Here is a 26,961-nt window from a genome sequence, read left to right as displayed (position 1 = left end):
AAATCACTTTCAAACAGCCCTCCTGCAAATCTTCCCATCCCTCTCAGTCTAAATTCCACAGTCCTCTACAGAGCCTGGAAAGTCCTCTGTGGCTGACCCCTGCTTGGCCCCCTAGCCTTGTCTCCTGCTTCTTTCCCCTAGCTCACCTGGCTCCAGGGCACTGGCTTTCTTTTGTTTTCTTTCTTTCTTTTTTTTTTTTTTTAATTTTAACATCTTTATTGGAGTATAATTGCTTTACGATGGTGTGTTAGTTGCTGCTGTATAACAAAGTGAATCAGCTGTATGTATACATATATCCCCATATCCCCTCCCTCTTGTGTCTCCCTACCTCCCACCCTCCCTATCCCATCCCTCTAGGTGTTCACAGAGCACTGAGCTGATCTCCCTGTGTTATGTGGCCGCTTCCCACTAGCTATCTATTTCACATTTGGTAGTGTATACATGTCCATGCCACTCTCTCACTTCATCCCAGCTTCTTAAACCCATGGAACTCATTCCACATTCCAGCTCCTGAAGCTGCTGCTCCCTCTGCCTGGACTTCTGGCAGATCTCTGGATGGTAAGCACCTCCACGCCATTCAGCTAGAACTTGTGTGACCACGCCAGCTGAGTAGCGGCCTCACCTCCCCACTCCAACCCCACTATTTTCTTCACAAATAATTAGATTTTGTTTGTCTCATGTCATTAGAGCAGCAACACAAGAGAAGAAACTTTGTCTTGTTCTTTGTTATATCCCCCGAGCTTGCAGCAGCGTCTAACACGTAGTGGGCATTTAATACATCCTTGTTGAATGAATGAGTGGATAAAGTTAACATTTGAACCCAAATCTTCCTGAAGCCAAAGCTCAAGCTTTGACCACCAACATGCTGCAATTTTTTTTATCATATCATCATTTTATTTCAAGAGTCATCTTCTTATACTTTTCCCCTAACTGTCCTCATCCAATCGACACCACCCCCCCCCGCCATTTTTAGCTGGAAGGTTACATATGAAATAAGTGATGTGCTGCTTATATTTACCTGAAAATGCAAATGCTGCAATCTGAACTCGAGGTGGATTCAGTCCTGGCGAGGCATGGTGCAGAGCACACGGGAATAACACCCGGTCCTTCTCTTCAAGATGTTTATAACTTAGTTGTGATACCAGACTCTCTGTTCTTGAAACAACAGGTTCTACAGATAAGTGCGGGGTGAAAGGAGTGGGACCAGAATGCGGAAGTGAGTGGTCAGCAGGGACCTAGGTGGTCCTCAGAGGCTCCCTAGTGGTGAGTGACTTGATAGGAGGCTTGAACGGCAGATGCGGTTTAGAGCTGGGGAAGGAAGGCTGTCAGGTTCTTGGATAAGGTGAAGTCAGGTGAGTTTGTCCAGGAAGAGCCCGTAAATGATGTGTTTTAGGGCATTCCAGGCTGGACACATTTGTTAGATTCTTTTATGTTAAAAAAACCCAGTCACCCATTACGTACAAGTACTATTTCATGAGAAAAACAAGGCCAGCAAGGGAAGAGGAAAGGAGAAAAGGGAGTGAGGTACCATGTTCCTGACTTAGGATGGTGGCGGGGGACCAGGACCAGGCACACGGTGTCACATAATTATTGGCTCTCTTACCCCTGAAATTCTCCTCTGTAAGATTTACCTGGAATTTCATTCTTTCTCCAGAAATAAATCACCAACAGGGACTCATATGAGGAGGCCACATTTTGGGGGCAAATGGAGGGAAAAGCTGCTCTGCAGTATGATGTGTGCCCAGGTAGGGGCTGCACAGAGCCCTGGCCACTGGCAGACGCCATCCAAGCGTTTCTCAGAGGGCCACAGCTGCCCCTCATGAGGATTCCCCCTCAGAGGGGATGCCCCTCTACCTCCAACCATGGCTCCCAGTGACGTGTAGATAAGGAGATCCCTGAGGACTGGGTCAGCAGCTGGTGAAGACAACTTACGATGCCCAGAATTAACATCCATCCATCCATCCATCCACTTATTCATTCAACAAGCAGATACTCTATGCCAAGTACCAAGCAAATTGCAGGGGCTATAGTAAGGGTTAGACAGTTCCCTTGAGGAACTCATGGTCTATCCACAAGGAAAACCTTATGCAGTTAGTGTCTTAACTGTCTACTCAGGTCAGAGTTGAATGAAATCCAGGCTTGGCTACAAAATCACACCAAACCAAACCAAAACACTTCATGAAGCGAAAAACCATACGTAACATTTTTTTCTCTCAAGCTCTTCCCAGAAAGGTGATAACAGAAGATTTGGTCCCAACAGGGCCACAGACAAGGGATTTGCATTTTAAAGTTTGACAGATATTTATAGGCCTTTCGATCTCCTTTCTCCCCTCTACCCACCCACCCCCAGCCTTGCCTGCCTTCCCCACCCCCAGTTCTCTACACTGTCCCAGGTACAAACTTGAGAAATGACGGCTCCAGGCACAGAGGTTTCTAGGACATGTGCCCTGGGTGCTAAGCTCATACTCAGATTATAAATAAACCTCCTATTTATTGAATACCAGCTATATATTGAGTACTTTTCTTAATTTCTAATCCCCACAACCTCCCTGCAAGTTTTGTTATTTACCGTTTTTGTTGTTGTTAAGGGAAAAGGAAAACGAGGCTCAGAGAGTTTAACTAACCTGCCCCAAATCACGGATAAGAAGTAATGGCAACAGAGTTAAAACTCAGGTCTGTGCATCTCCAAACCTATGACATTTTCATGAAGCCGGCCCGACTCCAGTCACACAGCCCAGTTACGGTAGGCTACTTAGCTGAGCTCCTTCTTGGAAAAGGTTATTCTGCGCTCCAGTTTTCTTGCTGATGTTATTCTGGAAACAGCCCAATAAACGTCACAATTTGATTTACTCGGGACAAACTTGCAGCTGTCTTCCTCTGCAGCTCTTCTTGGGCTCTGAGATTTTTCCTTCCCTTCTTCTACTCGTCTTTCACGCAGGCCTCTGCAGCCCGACAGCTGCACGGCTCGCTTTGGAACCGTCCTCTGCAGGCCCATAGGATTTGCTGAACAGAGCTGCCTTCGGCCCCAAAGAAAGCCTGTTGGAGACAAGCTCAGAATCTCAGACCTTATTTTTTTGCAGCTGGAAAGGATCCTGGAAAACATCTAGGAAACAGAGGTTCCGAGAATAACTCATGCGAGGTAGCTGGCGTCAGATTTATGAGAATACCTGCTCTGTATTTGCTATGTTAAAAGTGAAAGATTAAAGAGGCAAATCACATGGACGCCTCCACGTGCTGGGGGCTTTGTCTTGTTTAATCTCCACTACAACCCAGTAAGGTACAATTAATTATGATCCTCATGTTACAGGGGAGCCCTGGCTCAGAGAAATAACTGACTGAAGGTTCCACAACGAGTAACTAGTGGAAGTGGGATCTGAACCCAGGCGATGGTAGGACTGTACAGAGCCTTCCTTTCCACGGCAGGCGGTGGGATGTGCTGAGGAGCCCAGACAGCATCCTGGCTGCTCCTGTGCTGAATTCAGAGCAAACAGCAACAGGACAGAGATGAATGCCATCATTTCGTGGATTTCTTGGGAAGTCAAATCTAGACTAAGGTTACCTGGTGTTCACCAACCACCACCTGGGTGGTCTTTTGACCAGTAAGGCCTCCCCTGGAAACAAGGACCACTTGCCTACTTGCAGCCTCTCCCCAGACTTTCTGAGACTGTCTGCTACAAATCAGAAGGTTCTGCAAGTTCCCTTCCTCCTTGGAAAAATCCATCCCCCACCCTCAAAGAGGAGGCCTTAGAAGTGCCAAACTGGGAGCCATAAGAAAGTTGTCGCTAGTGCCAAGTCTTCCTGTCGAGGTTGAGAGATCAGGTTCAAAGCTCAAGCCGCAGCTTCCCCACCTTCTCTCCCCATCCTGTCTCCCGATCCTGAGAGGGGACGCGTCTTCCCTTCCCCCACTGCAGTTCCTGTAAACGCCTCTGGATCGTGTTGTGCTGAGCTGCGGGTCAGACGGGGGGTCTGAGGCATCCTCTCTGCTCTCTCCAGATAGATGCCATGGCAGAGGCTCCTGGGACAGCTCCTCTCCAGGAAGAATGGCTACAGAAGCAGAGCTCTCCATTCCTGAGCACGGGGTGGGTTCTGGTGCGGATTGGGCTGCTCCTAAGAGAGCTCTTTTCTGAATACTCGCACTGACTCTGCAGCTGTGGGTCCCAATGTTCAGAACAACATGGGTAGGAGATGACGCTGGTCCAGCGGCTTCAAATCTTACCCAGCAAGCCCTGGCTCAGCCCCAGCTGCTCTTAAGGTACAACTCACAACCCATGTCTCCCAAAACATTTTTCTTGGCCATCCATCCAGGCTAATCTCCACTCTCCTCAGAAATGAGATACACCCACACGTAACTATCAGGAAGATAGACTGTCATTGGTGGCATTTAGTTGTGCGACCGGGGACACTTTTGACCTCAGTACGTAAGGCAACTTTTCTGCATCTTGGTATCACCCATTCTGGAGGAAAGAGATGACCTGCTAATGACCGTGTTACTGATGGCCCTGATTTGGCATCATTTTGCTAGCTTGCAGTGATAACATTTGCTAGCTTGCCAGTGATGATATTTTCTCTTTTCAGAAAGCACTCAACATTGTTATCAATCCATCCAGTAGCTCTTAGCCCTTTTTCAGTTATGCCAAACATATAAAACTTTTTTTTTTTTTTTTTTTTTTTTTTGCTGTACGCGGGCCTCTCACTGTTGTGGCCTCTCCCGCTGCGGAGCACAGGCTCCAGATGCACAGGCTCAGCGGCCATGGCTCACGGGCCCAGCTGCTCCGCGGCATGTGGGATCTTCCCGGACCCGGGCACGAACCCACGTCCCCTGCATCGGCAGGCGGACTCTCAACCACTGCGCCACCAGGGAAGCCCAAACATATAAAACTTTTTGAAAACTTTTACTTACCAGTAAACTTTACATGAGAACATACATGATTATTATTGCGTGCTATATTTGACACCCTGAAGCCCATCTCTGACGTCTATCACACTGCTGACCTCTGTTCTAGAGAGAGAGCATCCTGGTCCGGGGACCTCGTCTGGTTCCTTGTGTGTCTCCAGAGTGTAGTGGGGTTTCTGGTGCATAATAGATACAGTACTTGGGAAATGTGGGTTGCAAGTTGAATGAATTAACTGACCTGGGAGTGAGTTTGTGAGAGCAATGCTGGCTTGGTGATAACCCCATGAAGGAGACCATTGCTCTGTTGGCCCAATAAGAGTGACACTAAGTGACACTGTGCATAGCTCAAGGGTAGTCCCCAAGGCTGCACTTGGGTGGAAATGAGAGAGGGCAGGACAAACAAGGCTGACAGCATTGACAAGGGAAACACCTTGGGATGGCATGGACTGGAAGAGGTGCCAGGTGAGTACCCTGGGGATTGCAAACCTCCAGACCAATAGTTCTCAAATTCAGCCTTCTTAGGACTTGTCTGAAGAGTCTGTTGTACAAACAAGCTGTTGGACCCCACCACCATAGATTCCGAATCAGGTGGTCTTTGGATCACACTTAGAGAAACACTGCTGTAGATCAGAGAAAGACGTAGAGGCTAAAGAAAGAAAAGAAGGAAAATAATGTTGTTTGAGGCACAGATCCATTCACCGTAGCACGATAAGGTTAATGAATTTCTCTCTCTCTCTCCCTCTCTTTCTGTCTGTCTCTCTCCCCTTTACTCTCATTCTATCTCCTTCTTTTAATCTGCTGCAGCTATAAAGAGCTTTTGAAAGTTTATGACACATTGCCCAGAGTGATCAAATATTAGCCTGCAGAGTTTTTTTTTTTCTTCTGAAATCACTGCTCTGGCAGAGGCTGGTCACTGTGCAGGCAGGAGCCACTCAACAAGTTCCTCACGTGGTAACAGGGAGGAGAACAAGCCTACAGAGACCTCCACTTTGGCTCCCACGAGGGGAAACCAGCAGACCCACTCGGGACATGAGCTGTTTTTTCGAGCTCTGTTTTTCAGGGGCTTCTCCCCGAATGACATATAACGAGAACAGAAGGTGCCAAGGCTGCCTCTAGCCATGGATTATGGGAGGCCCACCACAGCTGGCCTCCCAGAGGCCCAGAGTTGATCATTTGCACCTGGCATTTCCAAATGCAGCTTCCCAGACTGGAATCCTCAAGCTGCGGGGGGAGGACCCATGGAGCTTTGTGAAATATGGATGTCTGGGCCTCACACCCTTGAACTCTGGTTCAGAAGGTTTGCGGTGATCCCAGGAACCTGCGCTCTTTTAAAACCGCCAGGTATTTTGGATGGGCAACCAGATTTGGCAACTTTAGGAGGACTCTAGCACCACAACATCTGTTTCAGTCCTCCAGCCAGCTGAGATCAAAAATTCCCATCCTAGGGCTTCCCTGGTGGCGCAGTGGATGAGAGTCCACCTGCCTGATGCAGGTGCATGCCGGGAAGATCCCACAGGCCACAGAGCGGCTGGGCCCGTGAGCCATGGCCGCTGAGCCTGCACGTCCGGAGCCTGTGCTCCGCAACGGGAGAGGCCACAACAGTGAGAGGCCCGTGTACCACACACACAAAAAAAATTCCCATCCTAGATCTGGTGTGGATGCCTCCAGGCCTTTCCCCTATAATCTCATTTTAAAACCCAGTTCTGATGTCACTTTTTTCAGGAAGCCTTCCTGGGATGTCCATCTGAAGTTTATTATCTCCCCCTCTCTCTCCTCCATGGCACATTTCCAGTGTCTTTAATGACACTTTATAGCATGACCCACTCCTCATATGACATTTGTCCACCAGTGCTGTGCGATGAAAATATAATGCCAGTCGCATACATAATCTTTAATTTTCTAGTAGCCATATTTTGCTTAATGGAAATAAATAGGTAAAATTAATTTTAATAGCATGTTTGATTTAACTCAATATACCCAAAATGTCATTTCAACAAGTAGTAATATAAAACTCATCAACGAGATTTTTAAAATCACACTGAGTATTTGAAATCTGGTGTGTATATGACACTTAGATCTCATTTCAGCTTTGCTTGCATTTCAAGTGCTACATGTGGCCACATGTGGCAAGTGGAGGCCATACTGGGTAGCACAGTCCTGGTTCTTTGAGGGCAGGTCTGTGACTTTGCCTCTGGGTCTTCAGAAGCAGAGTCTTTCCCCGGACCCAGTATAGGAGCTTAGAAAGAGTCTGAGTCCATTCAAATACAAATTCCTCCTGGACCAGATCCTTTGGCTTTGTGTGTGTTTGTTTGTTTGCTTTAAGGCACAGTATCTCTGTAGATGAGAGTGGTTAACGGGTACATCCGGAAAAGGGAAAGCTATCCAGAGCAGGTTTCATTTAAGAGGACTGAGTATTGGGAGAAACCTGGGGGAACAGGGCATTCATCAAAGGGAGCAGAAAAAGGCAGTGGATCCCAAGGGGTAGATACCAGGGTAATTTCTCCATCCTGCACTGCGGGATCCAACCTAGCAGAATCGGGTGATGGGGGCTCTGAACCATATGTTCAGTCTCCTTCTTCAGGTTACCTTGAGCTGCCTGAAGAACACCACCTGCCAGAGGATTGGATTGAGGTGTATGTGGTCAGTTAAGTCTCTAAAAAAGAGCTGCAGCAAGAACGTGTTCTCAGCAAAGATGACTTCTGAAAACACATTGAGCCCGTTTATACCTTGGCCACAGGCTTCCCAAGAAAGTTCACTGGCTTACCTCATAATTCACTCATAGTTGGGTCAGTTAAGAGAACGGGCTACCACTTCTCTCCAAAAGGAATTACCTCCAAGCCAGTGCCTACAGATACATGATCATAGCTTCCCAGGAAACAGCTATGCCCTGAGGAAATCAGAGTTCAAGCCCCTTTCCCTAGATCCTCTGAGTTCAAATAATCCATGTATAGAGGTACAGGGACTGGAGTTCGGTACACCCGCCCACTCCCTCCAAGCTGCTTGTCACTAGCAGTGTAGTAAGTTTCAACCAGGCATCTAAGGAAGAACAAACCCTTGGTTGGACCGTATCGTTCCTAGGTGAGGCTTGGGATATGGTAGCAAGAGTCCGGCCTTTGGAGAGGAACACCCCGTTCTCCAAATGCCAGCCCACCCATTTATTTGGAACATCTATCGTATTAGAACTGTTAATTTGTACACTTCCTAGAAGGGCTTTTCGGTGTTTTATGCAAAGCACTGTAACAAATGGTTAAGATCTTGGCCCACGAGCATGTGACTTCCAGCAGGTTACTTTTCCTCTTTTAGCCACAGGTTTTTCACTGTGAAATACGGGTACTAACAGTCCCTACTCCCTAGGGCTGTGTACTGCTTAAACCAGGAGATAAAGTTCTAGTCAAAATATATGGAAAGTGCCCCATAAAATTTCATAATGATTTAAAAATTCAACCCAACATAAAACAGGACAGAAAAATGAGTTTAGAAAAATGAGTTTAGAAAAATGAGTTTAAAAGCGTAGAGAAATGGATATTTTCAAGCAAGTGGGCACTGAATACATATGATTACTGCAGTAAGTGATGGGCATCTGAGGGTAATTAGAAGAAAGGAAGCCTGTCCTCTTAGTGTTCAGCTTACAGTCTAGTCCAGTGGACTGTACCATAGGAGGATAGCCTTGTGTTAGCCCATGTAGCACCCACTATTAACACAATAGAGGCCACCACCACGGGGTTGACTGGTAGAGTAGACCAGAAAAAACACTTTGCCTCTGGAGAGGCAATGGGATTGCACCACTCACCCCAGGCAGGAAAGCTACACCAGCCCATGTATAACAATGGGACGAGCAGCCTGTCTTCTAAGGAGAGTGAGAAGGGAAAGTCCAAACTGAAGGAAAGAGACAGGTGAGAAGGGAATAAGAAACTTTAGTGAGAAGTAAGCTGGACAGTAAGAATATCAAAAGAGAAAACAGACCAAGGGCTTATCAGCAGGCACAGTCTCCAAAACATTGGAAAATGTTGCTAAGATCCATAAGATGACAACAGCTTGCAACGTGGGGAAGGGATGGGAGGGGAGGGAGAGGGGGAGTGGGAAACTCATCTCCAACCCCACTGTCTGTTCCTTAGCACAGACACTCCCAGGGCTCCCCGGCTCTGCCAAGATCACCCTTCTGCAGAGCTGATCACAAATGCTGATGACTGAAAAGTTGTGCAGTCCTCAAAGCCTCGGCTTTCCGTTCCTAAGAATGTCCAGGAAAGGCTAGTTTAAGACACTTACCTTCTCTCTGCCTGGCTTTCTCGCTTGTGCTTGCCAAGGCTGGTCTTCCTACAAGGAGTAATTAGATTAAATCTTTAGGACGTTTTGAGCTGCGAGAAGGGAGAACACCAGCACGTACACACAGGCACAGTTATTTTCACAGGATTCCATTTCCTCTGTTCTCTTTGAATTCACCTCCTGGTAACAGCTGTCTGGCTCCCTAAAGCAGCAACAGCTGCAATAATGAACCCACCATTTGAGCCTGTGGATGACACCGGCTCAGCCCCGAAATGCAGCTGTTCTTTAATGCCTGATGTCTTAGCCCTCCCCAGCTCTAGACAACAAAGAGAGCCATTCGTGAACACCCCACATCTCAAGTTTTCATATGGGGGATCCCCTATTCCTTTCACCAGTGGCACAGTTTCTTACTTCTGCCACTTATTGGTCGTTTGACTGAAGGCAAGCTCAAAAAGCCTCTCTAAACCTTAGTTTCCTCAAGTCTCTGATGGTGATGATAATATTACCCACCTCGTCATGTTGTTTGTGAAGCTCCAAAGATATAATAGATATGAAAATCTTTTACATGTTATAAGGCAATATTCTTGTATTAGGTATTATTAAGGTCCTTGTTTCTGATTTTAACAAGTGAAAAATTATTAAACAATATAATACACTTCTGAATAATAATAAACTTCTGAATGGGCTGTCAGTATAATAAACTTCTGAATTGGGCTGTCCGTATACATGGTCTCTGAGGAGTGGAGAAATCATAGAGGTTTCTGGAGAAGACACTTGGCCCCGCAGAGGGACTGGTAGAATCTGAGAGGTTAAGGGAGAGAGAGAGAGATTTGGGTGAGGGACACAGCCCAGGCGAAGGGCGAGAGAAGAAAATGTGGTCTACTGACAAAGTAGGGCCATCCTGGAATGGGGCAGAGAATGTGCCTGAGGACCAGGGGGATGGAAAGTTGGGATGGTCAGGATGAGCCAGAACATGGATGGCCTTAAATGACAGGCAGAGATGTTATCAGAAGAGATTTTAATAGCATGAAAATGTCAAGCCTGGGAGGTCACTCAGTCCTCCTCCCTGCCTCCAAGGGTTTATCTCTCTCCAACAATCTAGACAAAGGGCTTGCACTGGACATGCTCTTGGCTTTCTGGAGCCAGGCTCAGTAGCTCTTGGAGCCCTGGAGGTCTTCTCTCTGTCCAAGTGAGCAATTCCCAGCTTCCCTGCTTATTAAAAAAAGAGATTACTGGGCTCCAGCCTAGACTCATCAAATCAGAGCTTCAGGAGAGGGGCCTAGGAATCTTCTTTTCAAAATAATTCTTCCTCTCTCCCCAGGTTCTTCTTGTTGTCATGGAAGTGTGGGAGGTGTGCATGTGAGCTATGTGCCATGCGTGCTAAACGTGGAGCCCCAGAAAGGACTCAGCAACCTTAGCACATCCTACTAGTTGATGTCCTAGTGTCTTGACAGAGTCCCTCCCTCCCTCCCTCCCTTCCTCCCTTCCTTTCCCCTGTGGGGATCTCAGGGGCTGTTGGAGGATATATTTTCACTTTGTGATTATTTCACTTTCGATGCTCCTTTTTTGTATTTTTAATGGGAGTAGCAGCTGGACCATCCACCTTCCCACACCCACTGTCCTCCCTGCTGTTCCCCCGGCTGCCCTGGCCCTTTCTTCCTTCCTTCTTTCCCTCCCTCCTTCCGACTTTGTCTTTTCTTTCTTTCTTTTTAAATAAGTGGACTATCCAGTTGCTTTGATTCAACTTGAGGGCAACTGTGGTCCTCAAGTCTTTGTACTGTACACTATACATGGACCTACTCAGGCCAGCCTTGCCTAGTCACTGCTTTGAAAATTCTAATTTTTAAATTAATAATTTTTTGAAACTTAGAGAATACTGACAACTATAAAGTATAGTTACTTTATAATAGCAACTACAAAAAATTGAAATTTCTTTCCATGTATTAATCTTCACAGCAATCCTGTGAAGTAGGTGCTGTTATGATTCCCGTACTACAAATAGAGAAACTGAGATGCAGAGAGATTAAGTTACCTGCTTAGGATCATATAGTTACAAAAGTAGACAAGTCAAAGTTTGGACCTAGGAAGCCTAGCTGCAGAGTCTACACTTTCTAACCATGACACTAGACTACCCCTCAAGAAGAAAGATGAACGAAGAAAACTTACCCTCAATTCCTATTACCAGAAGTAACCACTCAAACACTTAGTCTTTTTCTATTAAAAAAAAATGTAATTGTATCAAAGTATTAATTTCATATATCTTGCTTTACAATTCTAATATTAAATTATAGTTCCTATATTACATGTTCTTCATAAATATGGTTTTTATCCACTATATAGTATGCCATCATATGGAGAGGACATAATTTATGTAATCACTGCTTTCTTATTAGATGTTGAGGTTGTTTCTAATTTTTTACTCTCATAATACTATGATGAACTTTCTTGCCCATAAATATTTGACTGCAGCTTGATTTAGTTCTATAGAATAAAGTTCACGTGTCAAAGAGACTTTTAAATCTCAAATGCATTCTGCAGACTTTAAAATATAAAAAAAATCTAACCAGTTTACCCTCCCACAAGCAGTGTGTGGGAGGGACCGTTTCCTCACCCTCTTGCCAACTTTGCCCATTTGGGAGGTGAAAAATGGCCTCGCCTTGTTGCTGCATTTGCATGTCTTTGATTAAGTGAGGTGAACATTTTCTTCTGCGTTTGTTAGCCGCTGGGTACTTCTTTTGTGAGCTGTTTATTTATGCCCTTGTTCATCTCCCCAAAGGCAAGCTTGTGTTTTTCTTGTCTGTATGAGTTCTTCATAGCAATATCCTTTTGAGTCATATTTGTTGGAAATATTTTCCCACGTTTGTTCTTTGCCTTGTATCTGCCTTTTAGGTGTCAATTAACTTGCAAATATGGAAGTCTGAATTGAAAATGGTCCAAAGGAGGGGCCAGAGTTTCTGAAAATGAGCAGACTCATTACACAGATAGCTTGCTAAAAACATTGAGTATTCATTTAATACCAGGAGTTTTGGCATCTTAGTCATTGGTATTGGCAACGACTAAAGAAGAAACTGCACTTTTCTGCTGCTCAGGCTGATAAAAACAGAGGGAAATCCTTAGAGAACAGCCTCAGTGCAAATTGCTTTCAACTTTTTTGACATGGGTATTAAAATGCCACCCCAAATACCAGTGGTAATAAAGAATCCAACTTAAAAGGGGGAGTAGGTGTAAATGTAACACATGAGATTTTTTTTTTTTTTTTTGGAATCTTGCTAGACTGGTGCTGAACAATCAGTGGTGAAGCTCTCAAAGCTGCCTCTCCTTCCTTGTGTGGAAAACCCCAGGCTATTTGTGGACTAAATATTGACATGAGATTTTTGAAACAAGACGAACGGCTCATATTCCCTTGCAATAGGAAAACCTGACACATTCTGCCCTGCTCCTCTCAAGGGAGAATTAGCTTCACTTCCTCTATTTATTACCCTCTTCCCCTGCTCTGATGTTCCTCCGCCCCACACATCACATGCCCCTCTCTGCTACCTTCCTGTCCTCCACCGAACTGCCCATTTTGTGCAGACATGGTGACTGGGTATTTATCCCAAATGAACACATTTAGTCATATATTCAAAAGAGAAGGTGGCTCATATTCTGATTAGAAACCATAGGGATGGGGCTTCCCTGGTGACCCAGTGGTTCAGAATCTGCCTGCCAATGCAGGGGACACGGGTTCGATCCCTGGTCAGGGAAGATCCCACATGCCACGGAGCAACTAAGCCCCTGCGCCACAACTACTGAGCTCTGTGCTGTAGAGCCCGCAAGCCACAACTACGGAGCCCGCGTGCCACAACTACTGAATCCCACGTGCCTAGAGCCCGTGCTCCGCAACAAGAGAAGCCACCGCAACGAGAAGCCCGCGCACCGCAACGAAGAGCAGCCCCCGCTCACCGCAACTAGAGAAAGCCCGTGCACAGTAACGAAGACCCAACGCAGCCAAAAATAAAATAAATAAATTTATTAAAAAAAAAAAAAAGAAACTGTAGGGACCCCACAGGGACATGGCTATTTGGGAATAGCCTTTTTAAGGCTTTTTTTAAGAGAAAGCCACACTGCCTTGGCCTCCACCTACATTCATTCGGCCAAGAAAATTCACCCAGCACTTGTCTGTGGAGTGGGTTGGTGAGTGAGGACCTTGAGCTCAGGTCATGCAAGCGCTTGAGGACAAAGAAATCTTAGAAACTTTTGGGAGCAAGGGTGCTACTCTACCTTGTGACACCGCTTAGCCAAGGGGATGGAGATAAACATGGTTTCAGGTGAGGAAATCCTCCTCAGGAACTGCTTGAGAAGTCTGCAGGCTTTTCTCTTTCTGTCCTAAAGGATTTCTGCAGTTTAGCCTATTTATCTTCTGTCTCTCATCTCTCCTACGAAGTCAGCCATAGGATTTCATTCCTATTTTTTTTCCTGCTACTTTGTCCTCGTTTAAATACTCAGCTGGTGAAAGTCATCGATGTGCACATTGCACAATGCTTTGCAATTTATTTTTAAGAAGACGAAAACAAAAAGATTACCCTTTGGCTTTCCAATGAGCCTCAAACTCAAATCATGAGAGCCAGAAACTTTTATTATTTTCCTAGTTTGTAGAGAGAGTGATGGCAGTGACGTGAAAGCGATGCTGGGAAGAACCATCACTGGCTTCGCTAGAACGCTCACAGGCTTCACAGCCCAGGAGGCTGCGTCAGTAACCAACTAGGAAACTGCTACTTTTATTTCTCTTTACCAGCTCAAGGGCATAGGAAGATACCACATTGCACTTAAGTGTTTTCTTTAAACACACACCCAGACACACACACACACACACACACACACACACACACCCTCTGCCCCATGAGAAGTATCTATTATCCAAATGTGAGCTGGGCGCTAAGGTTGTGAGATAGGGCAAACGGTCCAGGTTTTTAACTTAGTCCCAACTGTGTTCAAGCACCGTCTGTGTCCCTTGCCAGCGGAAAGGCCAGGAGCTAGCGTGGACAGTGGGGTTCTGTGGGGCTGTGGCTAGGATAAGGGACTGTGGATTATACAAAGGTCCGGGGAGTGTGTAGACCCCAAAGGCCAAAGACAGCTTTTGAAACCAGGGCCCACTGAGTGTCGGCGTGCCAAGCACAGGCCTAGAGGCAGTGAGGGCTGGAAGTGGCTGCGTGACTGGGCTGTGGCTCCGGGGGTGTCTGCTGCACAGGTGTTGGGTAAGGCTGGGTCTCCAAAGGGGACGCTGGGTCCTGTGAACCTTGGGTGAGGTCCTGAGCATCTGAGCTTTGCATCCTCTCTTGTAAACTGAGGATGATGCCTACTTCACTGGATTGTATCGAGGATTACGTGAGAGTGTAGGCAACACCTAGCACAGAGTAAGTGTTGTAAGTCTTCAAAATAGGTGTTATTGGACTTCCTTGGTGGCTCAGTGATTAAGAATCCGCCTGCCAATGCAGGGGACACGAGTTCGAGCCCTGGTCTGGGAAGATCCCACATGCTGTGGAGCAACTAAGCCCGCGAGCCACAACTACTGAATCCCGCGTGCCTAGAGCCCATGCTCCACAAGAGAAGCTGCCGCAATGAGAAGCCCGTGCACCGCAACTAAGAGTAGCCCCTGCCTGCCGCAACTAGAGAAGCCCGCGCACAGCAATGAAGATCCAACACAGCCAAAAATAAATAAATAAAATAAATAAATTTAAATAAACAGATAAAAATAAAAAAGACATTGGTGACTTACAAAAGAAAAGCATCTCTTAAAAAAAAAACTAGGGGCTTCCCTGGTGGTGCAGTGGTTGAGAGTCCTCCTGCCAATGCAGGGGACATGGGTTCGTGCCCCGGTCCAGGAAGATCCCATGTGCCGTGGAGCAGCTGGGCCCGTGAGCCATGTCTGCTGAACCTGCGTGTCCGGAGCCTGTGCTCCGCAACGGGAGAGGCCACAACAGTGAGAGGCCCGCGTACCGCAAAACAAACAAACAAATAAATAAAATTTAAAAAACTAGCTTTAGAAAAAAGGTGTTATTGCTGCTGTGATTGACGTATATACATAAAAGTGTTTTATCTATACAAAAAGAATTCTTTCTAAAAATTTCAATTATAGGAAAATATGTCTACATATCACCCATACCTGCTTGATAAAGATAATTTTGTGACCTAAGTCTAAGTAGAAAGTGGTATGGGGTGACAGAGGCCTTTATTTTGGAACTGCAAACCCAAAGTTGGAAAACAGTGGCAAACCTTCCAACAGGCTCCAAGGGGACTTCCAAACCCCTCCCTCACCTGCCTCTTCCCTCAAGATGTAAAGTCACTTCCTGGAGCTCGGTGCTTCGGAGTCAGACTGCCTGGGTCTTGACCGTGTCTCCTCCACGGGTTAATCTTGTGACTTTGGGCCACTTTTTCAACTTCTCTAAGCCCCAGTTTTTTCTTTAAAGGATTTTTTGTAAGATTTAAATGGAATAAACCATACAAAGCACTTAGCACTAAATACATTTATTATTATTGTTTCATCCCTGGGATAACTGTGTATGGCCAAGAAAGGGAGTGCTTCACACACACACACACGCACGCACACCTGACACTCCTTTTAGACTGTAAGAATTATGCCTGTTCACTAACATGGCAGAGAGGAGTGCCTATCTTATGTTAACATCTAATTTAGGAGTAAGGACAGCAAGTCTAAACCTACTTCGTGTTTTTAGCCCCTACAGTGCCAATCTCAGGCGCCCTGTATTGTCTACATGATTGAATGGTACCATTCAATCAGGCTTCTCGTATTTACAGAGTTGAAGTTCAAGCTTGGGTTCTGGCTTCAAGGGCACTACAGGGACCATCATGCTGATGTCTCTAATTCTTCTCTGGTGTTCTGGCCAGTGGTTAAAAGTCTGGACCCAAGGCAGCCTGCTTAGGGTCGAATCTTAGGGCTACCAGTCATTAGGTGTGGGGTCCCGGACAAATTACTTAACCCCTCTGTGCCTCAATTTCTATTCTGAAAAACATATGTTATTGAAGTATAGTTGATTTACAATGTTGTGTTAATTTCTGCTGTACAGCAAAGTGATTCAGTTATACATATATGTATTCTTTCTCATATTCTTTTCCATTATGGTTTATCACGGAATGTTGAATATAGTTCTTTGGGCTATACAGTAGGACCTTGTTGTTTATCCTATAGATAATAGTTTGCATCTGCTAATCCCAAACTCCCAACCCCTCTCTCCCCTCCTCCCCTCCTCCTTGGCAACCACAAGTCTGTTCTCTATATCTGTGAATATTTCTGTTTCGTAGATACGTTCATTTGTGTCATATTTTAGATTCCACATATAAGTGATATCATATGGTATTTGTCTTTGTGACTTACTTCGCTTTAGTGTGATAATCTCGAGGTCCATCTGTGTTGCTGCAAACTGTGCCTCAATTTCTAATATTAGTCAAAGAGGATTGGTGATGATCATGGCATATACTTCATAGGGTCGTTTCGAGGATTAATGTGAGTTGACCTCTGTTAAGCACCTAGAATAAGACCTGGTGCAGCCTTGGCCTCCAGGCATGTTCCACTCAAACACGTCCTCCACAAGCAGCTGGAGTGATGGCTCTAGGGTTCTGCTGGCCAGATCCGGCCTCTGCTTAAATTTCATCGTGATGACTACAAGCTCCTGTCATCTACAAGATAAACTCCAAGTGCCTTATCATTGTGAACAAGGCTCTCCTCTCCAGCTCCAATTGACCCCCTGGGACCATGGAATGACTGGTAGTTTCTTGCACAATTCATGCTAGGTCTAACCATCAAGCAATGGCTAGAATGCTCTCCTCCAAACTTTCACCTTGTTAAAAGAGCTCTACTTTTAAAGGAACAGCCTTTTAAGAACCCACAGGAATGTTACTTAAAAAGCAAGGCTGCAGACGTCATACCTTACAGAAAACCCTCCAGATTCTTTATTGTGGCCTCATCTGTGTACAACTATTTCTAAGATTTGACCCAGGTTTAGTCTGCCTCCGATGGCTCTCCTCTTGACGCTAATATCACTTTCTAGCCATCCACCAGTGTTTGGACAGCCACTGAAGTACTATGGGTGCTAATATGGCAATGGGGACACAGAGGGCTCCCAGGGCTGCCACATACAGTTGTGCAGGTGGTGCCCTATGATTCAATTTATCATAGCACTTACACGTGGTTTTATAAGTATTTTTACTTCTCTATCTCCACCCTCAATACTCTCAGCAACACAAAGAAAAAAAGTTTTTAAATTTAACTTTCTGTCCTCCGCACCCAGCGCAGTACTTGGTATGCAGCACGTAGCAAATTAAAACCCACAGGCTAATCCCTGATTCCTTCTCAGCTCCCTGTGCCATGCTAAGACCTGGCAACATAATCATCCATACCTTCAAGGAACGGCGATGTAATTGGAAAAGTAAGTTAGACTTATGTGACTAGATAACTAGAACATCAGGCACTAAGTGTTAGTAGTGAATGAATGGAGTCAAAGCTTCGTACTGTCTGTCCATCGGAGAAGGGAGAATTTCTAAGAACGGAGGAGATGGGATGTGACCCAAGCCTCGCATCTTGTAGATGCTCCCATGACTACATCACATGGATGATTTCTTCTGGGCGGCAGTGTGTGTAGTGGAAGGAGCCTGGGACTTGGCCTTTGTGCCCTTAGGTTGCATCCTGCCTTTTCTGTCTTCTCGCTGTGTTTGCTGGGTCTCTTTCTGAACCCGGGCTTCCTCATCTTTAGAGGGTGGTTTATAACCTCTACCCTACAGAATTGCTATGAAAATTAAGATGAACTAGTGAATCTAAAACAGATGAGTGTAGGGAATTCCCTGGTGGTCCGGAAGCTAAGACTCCAAGCTTTCAATGCCAAGGGCACGGGTTTGATCCCTGGTTGGGGAACTGGGGTTCCGCAAGTCTCATGGAGTGGCCAAAAATTAAAAAGCAAAATAAAATAGATGAATCTCATTCTCTGCACACAACAGGAATTCAACAGAGTTAACTCACATTTTAACTAGACTCCAGGCTTGGATTTTTTTTTGGTTACTGACCAGATTCTTATTTATTGAAGGCTTTTCTGCAGCATCCTGGGAGGTTGCAATCCATCTGAGCCTTCCCACTGCCTTGAGCCGATGGCCCACACCGACTGCCTCACGTGTACAGGGATCCAGGAAGTCACAAGGGAAACAGACCCTCAGCCTTGCTGCTTCTCCAGGGTCTGGTGGCAGCACTATTTCTCAGGAGATAGGCTTTAAAGTGCCACTGTCCGTGCTGCTTTATCTGCTGTTACAGAGCATATGGCAATATTGATTTTATAGGTAAAGTAGTTATTTTTGTTAATCTTGGAAATATCAGAACATATTCCTATAGCCCTTTACATTTTCCAAAGGGAAGCTTCAGTTTTCAATCTTCTTAACTTTCTAGCAACAAGGTATACAGGACGGTCCAAATTTTCACACAAGGAAGGCAAGGTCCATAAATGAACGAGTCACTCAATGTTCCACAGTAGAGTAGGGTCAGAACCCAGGTGCCCCGGGTCGCAGTTCCAAACTGCTGGGCTAAATTTAAAGTTCTCTTTGGCAGTGGTACCACGGATGGGGTGGTGGTGGCAGTGGGCAACCCCAGCACAGAGTAGTCATTTTATTATTGTCATTGTTTGGAATTGACACTACATAGCAGTGATAAAACACAGACCAACTTTTAGTCAGCTTATCATTGTTTCTAAATTATCTATAGGTAATGCACCCCTTTATTAGGTAATGCATCCTCCATCAGCACTGGAGGCTGATCGACTCTGACCACCCACCCAGGGTAACCATTGTTCTTTGGTAAAGAACTCTGTCTAAATTGGTTTCATCTAAAATTATCTATCTATCTATCTATCTATCTATCTATCTATCTATCAGGTTGCATTTGAAGGAGGGAATTTTGATTTCTAAGCAGAGGTGACTTGAGGTCAAAGAAAATGGGAGAGATGCATGTGTGACTACAGGTACTGCGGCTCTTCTCTTGACTCGAGCCATCACAAATTGACCGAGCACAGTTTTAAGCTTTTCGGCATACATGCAGCATACCACGTGTAGACAGGGTGAAGGTGTGGTCTCTGTGAGGTCAGTATCAGTATTTCAATTCTACAGACAAAAGCGGAAGCTAAGAGAGATGCATGAACACGTCCAAGGTCACAATGACTCAGGAGCCAATGTAAGGTTAGTCTGACTCCAATGGCTGCATTCTTGTAACAGTACCACATTCCATCTGTCCACCAATGTCTGAACAGCCACTAGAGTACTAAAAAAATGCTAATATTGCAAAGGAGACACACCACAGAGGGCTCCCAGGGCCACCATTTGTGGGGTTGAGCCCTGCAAAGAGGTGCTTGGCCAGAGGTCAGTGGCGCTGGAATAGGTCCAAGCTCTGCATTTTCCTAGCTTGGTGCCGAGAGGCCTTATGGGCTCGCAGTGCTATGGGACCACTGGTAGTTTCAGACTCCAGCACTGAAGCAGCCTAGTGCCTCCTGTTTCCAGTTGATTCTTTGAGTACTATTGTCAATTTCCTGGAAGTGGCTCTACCTGGCCCTTAGATACAAAGTTTACAATCACCTCCGGCTAGTGTGACATGCCCAGTTGTCCATGCCTCTGTCATGACTGTTATTGGGGCCATGACTGTCATTTCATTCCCTTAGAAGCTTGTCATTCTGAAAATTAGACACCAAACCACTCATTAATCTGTGTAGCAAATCCTGGGTCCTTCTCTATGGGTATAACTACAGTGAAGAGTTTACTGTAACAACCTGGGATCTGAAAGCTGAGACAATCTGTACCCGTATGTGACTCTTTGGAAAAGAGGACCAGGAAATTTTAAAGTCCTCTCAGGAGAATGCCTTGGGTTTGGAGACTTCTTTTTAATGTGTTACAATCATAGTCACAATAGCTTATAAATTGTTTTGAATGAATGACATTTAAGTTCATATTAAAATATTTATTCCAATAACTCAGTACTGTGGGAACTATGCATTCTGACTGATATGAAAGCTTATCTATCACTTAATCTGTATTAGCTTCAAGGGAAGAAACATGACAGCTCTGGGAGTCAGGCAACTTTGGCTTTTCTATTCCCATCTTTGCCACAGCCTTTCGGTGTGACACTGACCGAGTCATTGTCGTCTCCAGAATGCAACTAAAAGGATGGACTCAGTAGTCTCTAAGTCCCTTCATGGGTGTGATCATGGGTTACTTCCGATCAAGTACCATGTTCACACAGTAACGTGTTGCACCGCATTTTAAAGCTGGATGGGGTTTTAACGATCCTCCGGTCTACACTCCTCATTTTACAGGTGCTCTTTGCAAAGTAGAACAGATGCTATTATCCTCCTTTTACAAATTAAAATCCTCAGGCCCTGAGGGGGTGAGTCATTTGGTCTAAAGGAGGGTGAACTCTAGCGCATATTCCCGCTACACCACACTGTCAACGAGGCTTTACTGGGTCCAGTTTAGTCTTGTCCACTTTCTGTGGCCTGGTCCTCAATGCAGATAGAAAAGCACCAACTGGCATGTGCTCAGCTATAGGCCTTCGCGTGCTAACAGCGTTAGGCTGTCCTGGGCCTCCATTTTCCTCTGAGGGTGGAAATGCTTCATTGCGGGGTAAATGCAAGTCTGGTTCTGGTTTGTTTCTTACCAGAGTGAGAGTCTACATTGACAAACATGGAAACCAGGCAGTTTTCCTTGTTGTAAGAGCAGGTTTCTGGGTGACCAGGGTCAGGGGAGAGAGGAGTCAGAACCCAGTAAGTCGTTCTGGTACTGGTTAATTTGACCGTGCACATACAGTAACAACGAGAACAAAACCTACATGTATTAAGTGTCTATGTATACCAAGGATTTGACAGATATTGTCTCATTTAGAAAATGAAATTTCCGAAAATAGAAGTTTAAGAAACCAGCAATTTTAGAAAGAAGCTTTAGAGAGGGAAAAATATGATGGCGTCTGGAAGCAGAAATGGTCTTACGTGGTTTAGAATACAAGGCCTGAAAGCCCACGGTGACGGGGACCACCACATCCACCTGAGGTCTGCTGAGACTACCCTTCTCTCCGAGTCACAGTCACGTCACCTGCCTCTACCGAAACCAAAGGGTTTTTTTTTTTTTTTAAGGTGGGCTTTGGGGTCTTCAGAGGGATCTTGGGTCAACCACTTCCTAGTGGTACTACCACTTCCTACCAGGGAAATCTTTACTGGTTCTTTTAAGCTCTTAGAGCCTCAGTATTTTTATCTGTAAAGTGTGTTTTGTTCTTTTTTTAGATAAAGGTTAGTTATAACAATATATAAAATTCCTTGAATAGAATCAACAGATTCTAGGCTTTCCAATAAGAGTTGAAGGGAGAGAAAGAGGAGAAGGGAAAGGAGAAGTCATTTATTACATTTATTATGTTTCATTAACGTTATTATTCTTCAAGATACGGCTTAGGGTCTTTTAGTAAATGGCAAAATTAAGAGCATTCTTCCACAGATTACCTGCTTGAGCTATTTTCCCCCTGAGCCAAGCTAATTAAAAAATACCACAAATGTTCTAATTACACCATTGACATTTCTTTTCGGTAACTGCAAAGGGACTTTAATAACCATGTTAAAGGACACATTAATATGAAATGTAACTCACTGTGAGTCTGATGTTCCTACTAATTTCTGGAATTAGTGGCACAGAGAATAAGTTGCATTTGTGGGACAAATGGGGAATCTGAGACCCCCTTTCCAAAGCACAGGGTCTATCTCTCCCAGCATTAGGAAGTGAAGCAAACTAGCAAGACCATCCAACTTAACACATTCAGCGGCATTTGGAGCTATGGTGGGGAAAACAGGCTCCCTAGTTAATTTCACACTTCCTCTATACATTTCAAAAAACAAGGTGTGACTCTGGATATTCAAAAGACCTTCAGAAGGCTAAATGCCAGGTACTTTCCAAACTTCCCTGCCCTAAAGGAGCTTTCTGTTTCCCCGTGTCTGTTTGCTGGGGGAAATCCCAAACTGCTCAGTTAAAGCTAGGGCTTTAAGCTTCTCGAAGGATATTTCCTGCTCATTATGGCTCTGGGTTTACTGGAGCTGTTGGCTTTTGTCATTCTCGGTGTAGGAATGCTGGGGGCTTGTCTGCACTCTGCAAAACCCAAGGAAATTTGCTAAAGAGGAAGGAGAGGAGGAAACGGGCGTCCAAGGTGTGCCTGTGTTCCCTCCTCCCAAGAGCCGCATGCAGTAAGAGCCGTTGTCTGCGTTTGACAAATGAAGAATCCAAGCTCAGAGGGGTTACCTTGTCCCTAGAGCACACCGCTTCTCCAGCATTGCACCCCCTCTGCTCCGAAATCTCTAAGCGGTCGTGGCCCCTCTGGGGCACTCTGCACCTCTCCACCAGGCCCCTCACCACCACTTCCTTGCTGCAGATTGCCCTAGGTTTGTTTTTCTTCGCTCCCTCATTAATGAGTTCCACAGGACATGCTAAGTCTAGTTATGCAGCTTTAATTGGTTTAGTTACAACAAGATAATTCCTTTTTTCTTCTCTCAGAGGCCTTTCTGTTTAAAGACATTTTAGCTGGAAGATGCTAATTATCAATGAGGAGAAAGTGACACCTGAAGAGTTCATTCTCCATCTTGGTCCTTGGTTTCTCCTTTGAACTCCCTCTACCCGGCCCTCGTTCCCACTTCAGCACTTCTCCCTGACCATCATAAAAGAGACCTCTGCCCTGGCCGGGCGGCAGAACTTTCCTTCTCACTTGCCACGGAGTCGTTCTCTCTGCAGTTGTGTCGCAGGCATGGACAGCCTGCGTGAGACCTTCCTCAGCCTCGAAGATGGCTTGGACTCCTCCGACAGCCCTGGCCTGCTGTCCTCCTGGGACTGGAAAGACAGGGCAGGGCCCTTTGAGCTGACCCAGGCCTCTCCCACCCAGAGCCTCTCTCCGGCCCCATCGCTGGAGTCCTATTCTTCTCCTTGTCCGGCTGTGGCTGGGCTGTCCTGTGGGCGTGGAGGTGCCAACAATGGGGGCGGCGATGACTGCGGCGGCCTTGGGACTGGCGGCCTGGTGGAGGTGGGCTATGATATGTTAGCTTTCCAGCCTGCCTATCTGCAGGGTGCTGGTGGCCCCAAAACCCCGAAGGGCACCAAAGTCAGGATGTCTGTTCAGCGGAGACGGAAGGCCAGCGAGAGGGAGAAGCTCCGGATGAGGACCTTGGCCGATGCCCTGCACACCCTCCGGAATTACCTGCCACCTGTCTACAGCCAAAGGAGCCAGCCGCTCACCAAGATCCAGACGCTGAAGTACACCATCAAGTACATCGGAGAACTCACAGACCTTCTCAACAGCGGGGCCCAGAGCACCTGAGCTCGGCCCAGGGACTCAGGGACTTACCACCCAGCCCCCTGGGTGGGGGCAGAGGACCTTTAAAGACCTGGACCACCTCACGGCACAACAGCACCTGGTTATCGTTATACAGTGAGCGTGGTGACCTTGTTGTCTGAAAAGTTCTAAGGGAATTCCCACTGGACTAGTCAGGACCACCAGAACACTTAACTGACAGTCAGCAGGTACTTTTGCTTCCAGTTTTCCCACCATTTCTCAAGAGACTTGCCCTTTGCAAAGAGACAGTTGGCTTTACCCTTTTCTGTCTGTTCGAGGTATTTTAAAGGGTCAGTGATTTCAAATGTATTTTTTCAATCGTGTAAAATTGTTACAATTAATCTTCTCCTGCCATTTTGGGGGGGGGGTAGCTTTCTTTCTGTTGCTAACTAAACCTGTATTTTGTACGGGATCCAGGGTGACACCTGGATTCTTACTTAGAAAGATTAGTGTCAAGTAAAGGGCTACAGCGCTCCTGTTTTATTTTGTTCGTGTGCGTGTGTGTGTGTGTGTGTGTGTGACTAAAATCAGGCCTTTGCTTTTGCAGGGAACAAAATCACTTAAATGCAGAAGAAATTAGTGACATGGTAAATAGAAACTCACAGGCAGACAGACTACATTAAGACAGACTGGAGAGTTTAAAGACCAGCCCCTTCTCTCTTAAGGGAAAGAAAAGGAGGCTTTACAGGGCTTTTGGAGCCAGAGGAGGAAAAGGGGGAAGACTCAGCATCACAGCCGGGGCTTGAATAGAGCTGGGAGGGTGGGCTCTCCCTGAGCCAGGCCGGGTGTGAATATGACCTCACTGAATCCCTTCACTTACTCATTTCTCAAATGAAGAGATTGGCCCAAAACTCTAGTTTGAGTCTAGAGATAAGTGAAAGGGTCAGGATTAGAACTCAAGTCTCTGTCTAACCCTCCAAAGGGATTTATTTCTTTAGCCATAGCTCCTTCTCCTACACCCCCCAAATCACCTCACATGCACGCCCGCACAAACACACCCCCTCTTCCCAGTACCTCATCTTAGGGTGGTGACTGTAGCGCCCTCAGCTTGGCTGATCTGATGGCACACGTCATTGAAAAGGAGGCTTGGAATTAAGGAGTTCCTCAGAAACTAGTAGTCTTTTTTGTGTGTGTGTGGTACGCGGGCCTCGCACTGTTGTGGCCTCTCCCGTTGCGGAGCACAGGCTCCGGACGCGCAGGCTCAGCGGCCATGGCTCACGGGTCCAGCAGCTCCATGGCATGTGGGATCTTCCCGGCATGCACCTGCATCAGCAGGCGGACTCTCAACCACTGCGCCACCAGGGAAGCCCTAGTAGGCTTTTTTAGGGCTGAATTTTTCTCCCAATTGTTATTAACCAGCTGCTTTTTTTTTTTTTTTTTTGGTGAATTGTCTCCTGTCATTTTTTCTACTGGTTTTTTTCTTGTTTTTAATAACAAATTACAAAGGCAGTAGGTGTGTTCACAATTTAATATATAACTTCTCCACTTTCTTTGCTGATACAAACGTATACAAATAAATATAGGTGTATATACATTTTTTAAGAATACCTTGAATTCTGAAAATTGCTTTTTTTTTACTTAGCAATATATAGTAAAAGTCCTTCCAGTTTAACACAAATAAATCCGTATTGTAAGTACCATTATTTCTTTGATTTTATAGATGAGGAAATTGAAGCACAGACTTGCCCTAAGTCACACGTGAAAAATATAGGGGAAAGTAGAGGTTCAAACAATGTTCCATAGCGCAGGTATGCTATGCTAAACACAATTTGTTTAATTAATCACCTTTTGAATGAAATTTAGGGTTTTTTCAGTTTTTTATTACCAAAAACTGCTGTTAACAAACATCACGGACAACTAGCTTTATCCACTGATATTATCATTAGCTTGAAAATTTCCCAGAAATGGGATTCCTGGATCAGACTTGTGTGCTTGCACACTTTAAATTTAAATAGATACAGTTAGGTGTAGAAAAGTTCGTAGTTATTTACACTTGCCCAACATTATGGGACAGAAGCAGCTGGTCCACGTTGTCCCTGGATATTATCAATCTTCTGAAATTTTCAATGGATTAAAAAAGGGTTCTGCTGTTCTTGTGTTAATTTTAATTTCCCTGTGTACAATCTGAGATGGCTCACCTTTTAAAATCTTTTTGTGACTGCTGTTCATTTTGGTTCTTCTATAACTCGCCAGTGTATGTCCTTTGCCAGTTTTCTATTGGGTTATTTATCTTGTTAAGAATTTGGGAGATTTCTTTGCACACTGTACGTATTGAAGATTTTCCTTCCAGTTTCTCATTTTGTTATCATCTTTGTGTATGGTATCTTATATTTATGATTTTGATTCTGATATCTTTTGTTCTTTGAAGCTTTTCATTTGTATATGATCAAATCTCTCCTCTTTTTTTTAATGGCTTCTGTGTTTCTTCCCTTTGCTTAACTTCTCCCAGTTCCAAGGCTATCCAAATATTTTGATTTTTCAAATATTTTAATATTTATAAATGGATCTTTAATATACCTGCAATTTATTTTTGTCCATAGTGCAAAGAAGGAATCTAACTTTATTTCTGATTAATCTTCTTATAACTGCAAAATAAGTATAACTTGTCATGAGGGGTGGTGGGTGACAGTGGGGAAGAGCTGCTAAAATGTCATCCTATGTATACAGATCTTTGTCTACTTCTGATGTATTTCTTGTTGATGCCTTAGAGGAGAAACTAGAAAATGTTGAATAATATCAAGATTTTCTTCAAGGGATTCCACCCTGTGCATGTACAGGTGTTCACGTGAGCATGTGTGTGTGTGCAGATGTGTGTGTATTTGTTCCTTTGTGTGTGTGTGTGTGTGTGTGTGTGTGTGTGTGATGTTTCATGTGTCGGGGGAAGAGAATTAGAGAGGATAATAATATGGGAAAGGGAGTGTTCAGCCTTTCATCAGCGTCTAGACCAGCTGGTATTTTCCTTGCCATTTTAAAGAGAGTGGAACCCAAATGTGCTTGGCTTTTGATTTTTTCTTTTTTTTTTTTTTGCGGTACGCAGGCCTTTCACTGTTGTGGCCTCTCCCGTTGTGGAGCACAGGCTCCGGACACGCAGGCCCAGCGGCCATGGCTCACGGGCCCAGCCGCTCCACGGCACGTGGGATCCTCCCGGACCGGGGCACGAACCCGTGTCCCCTGCATTGGCAGGTGGACTCTCAACCACTGCGCCACCAGGGAAGCCCAGCTTTTGATTTTTTCAAGCTCAAGCTTTAAGCATGGTTTATACATCGCTTGAATAATTTTGGTTGCCCTGGGGACAAAATACTGTGGATGGGTTAGGAGGTCCTATCTTTAGTTTCAAAAAATTCTGGAAAGCCACCAACTCAACTACTAGGTGGGCTTGCCCTCAGGACTCCGAAGGTCCTCCTCAGAGGGGAGGCATGTGGAAAGC

At 45.4% G+C, this 26,961-nt stretch overlaps 1 protein-coding gene across 1 annotated transcript; it reads left to right on the top strand.

Moving 5' to 3' along the window:
* The first annotated feature begins 22,952 nt into the window (after positions 1-22,952).
* Positions 22,953-23,519, top strand: MSGN1 (mesogenin 1). Its single transcript, XM_060309303.1, has one exon. The coding sequence runs from the start codon at positions 22,953-22,955 to the stop codon at positions 23,517-23,519; it is 567 nt and encodes a 188-aa protein (XP_060165286.1).
* The last annotated feature ends 3,442 nt before the right edge of the window (positions 23,520-26,961 follow it).

Source organism: Globicephala melas, chromosome 12 (assembly GCF_963455315.2).
Source record: "Globicephala melas chromosome 12, mGloMel1.2, whole genome shotgun sequence".
NCBI classification, from domain to species: domain Eukaryota; kingdom Metazoa; phylum Chordata; class Mammalia; order Artiodactyla; family Delphinidae; genus Globicephala; species Globicephala melas.
The sequence above is the reverse complement of the archived record's forward strand: the minus strand, read 5'-3'. Positions and strand labels throughout refer to the sequence as shown.

Bases quoted from the DNA above. Each gene is read 5' to 3' on its own strand.
- MSGN1 (XM_060309303.1), top strand. From the start codon at position 22,953: ATGGACAGCCTGCGTGAGACCTTCCTCAGCCTCGAAGATGGCTTGGAC.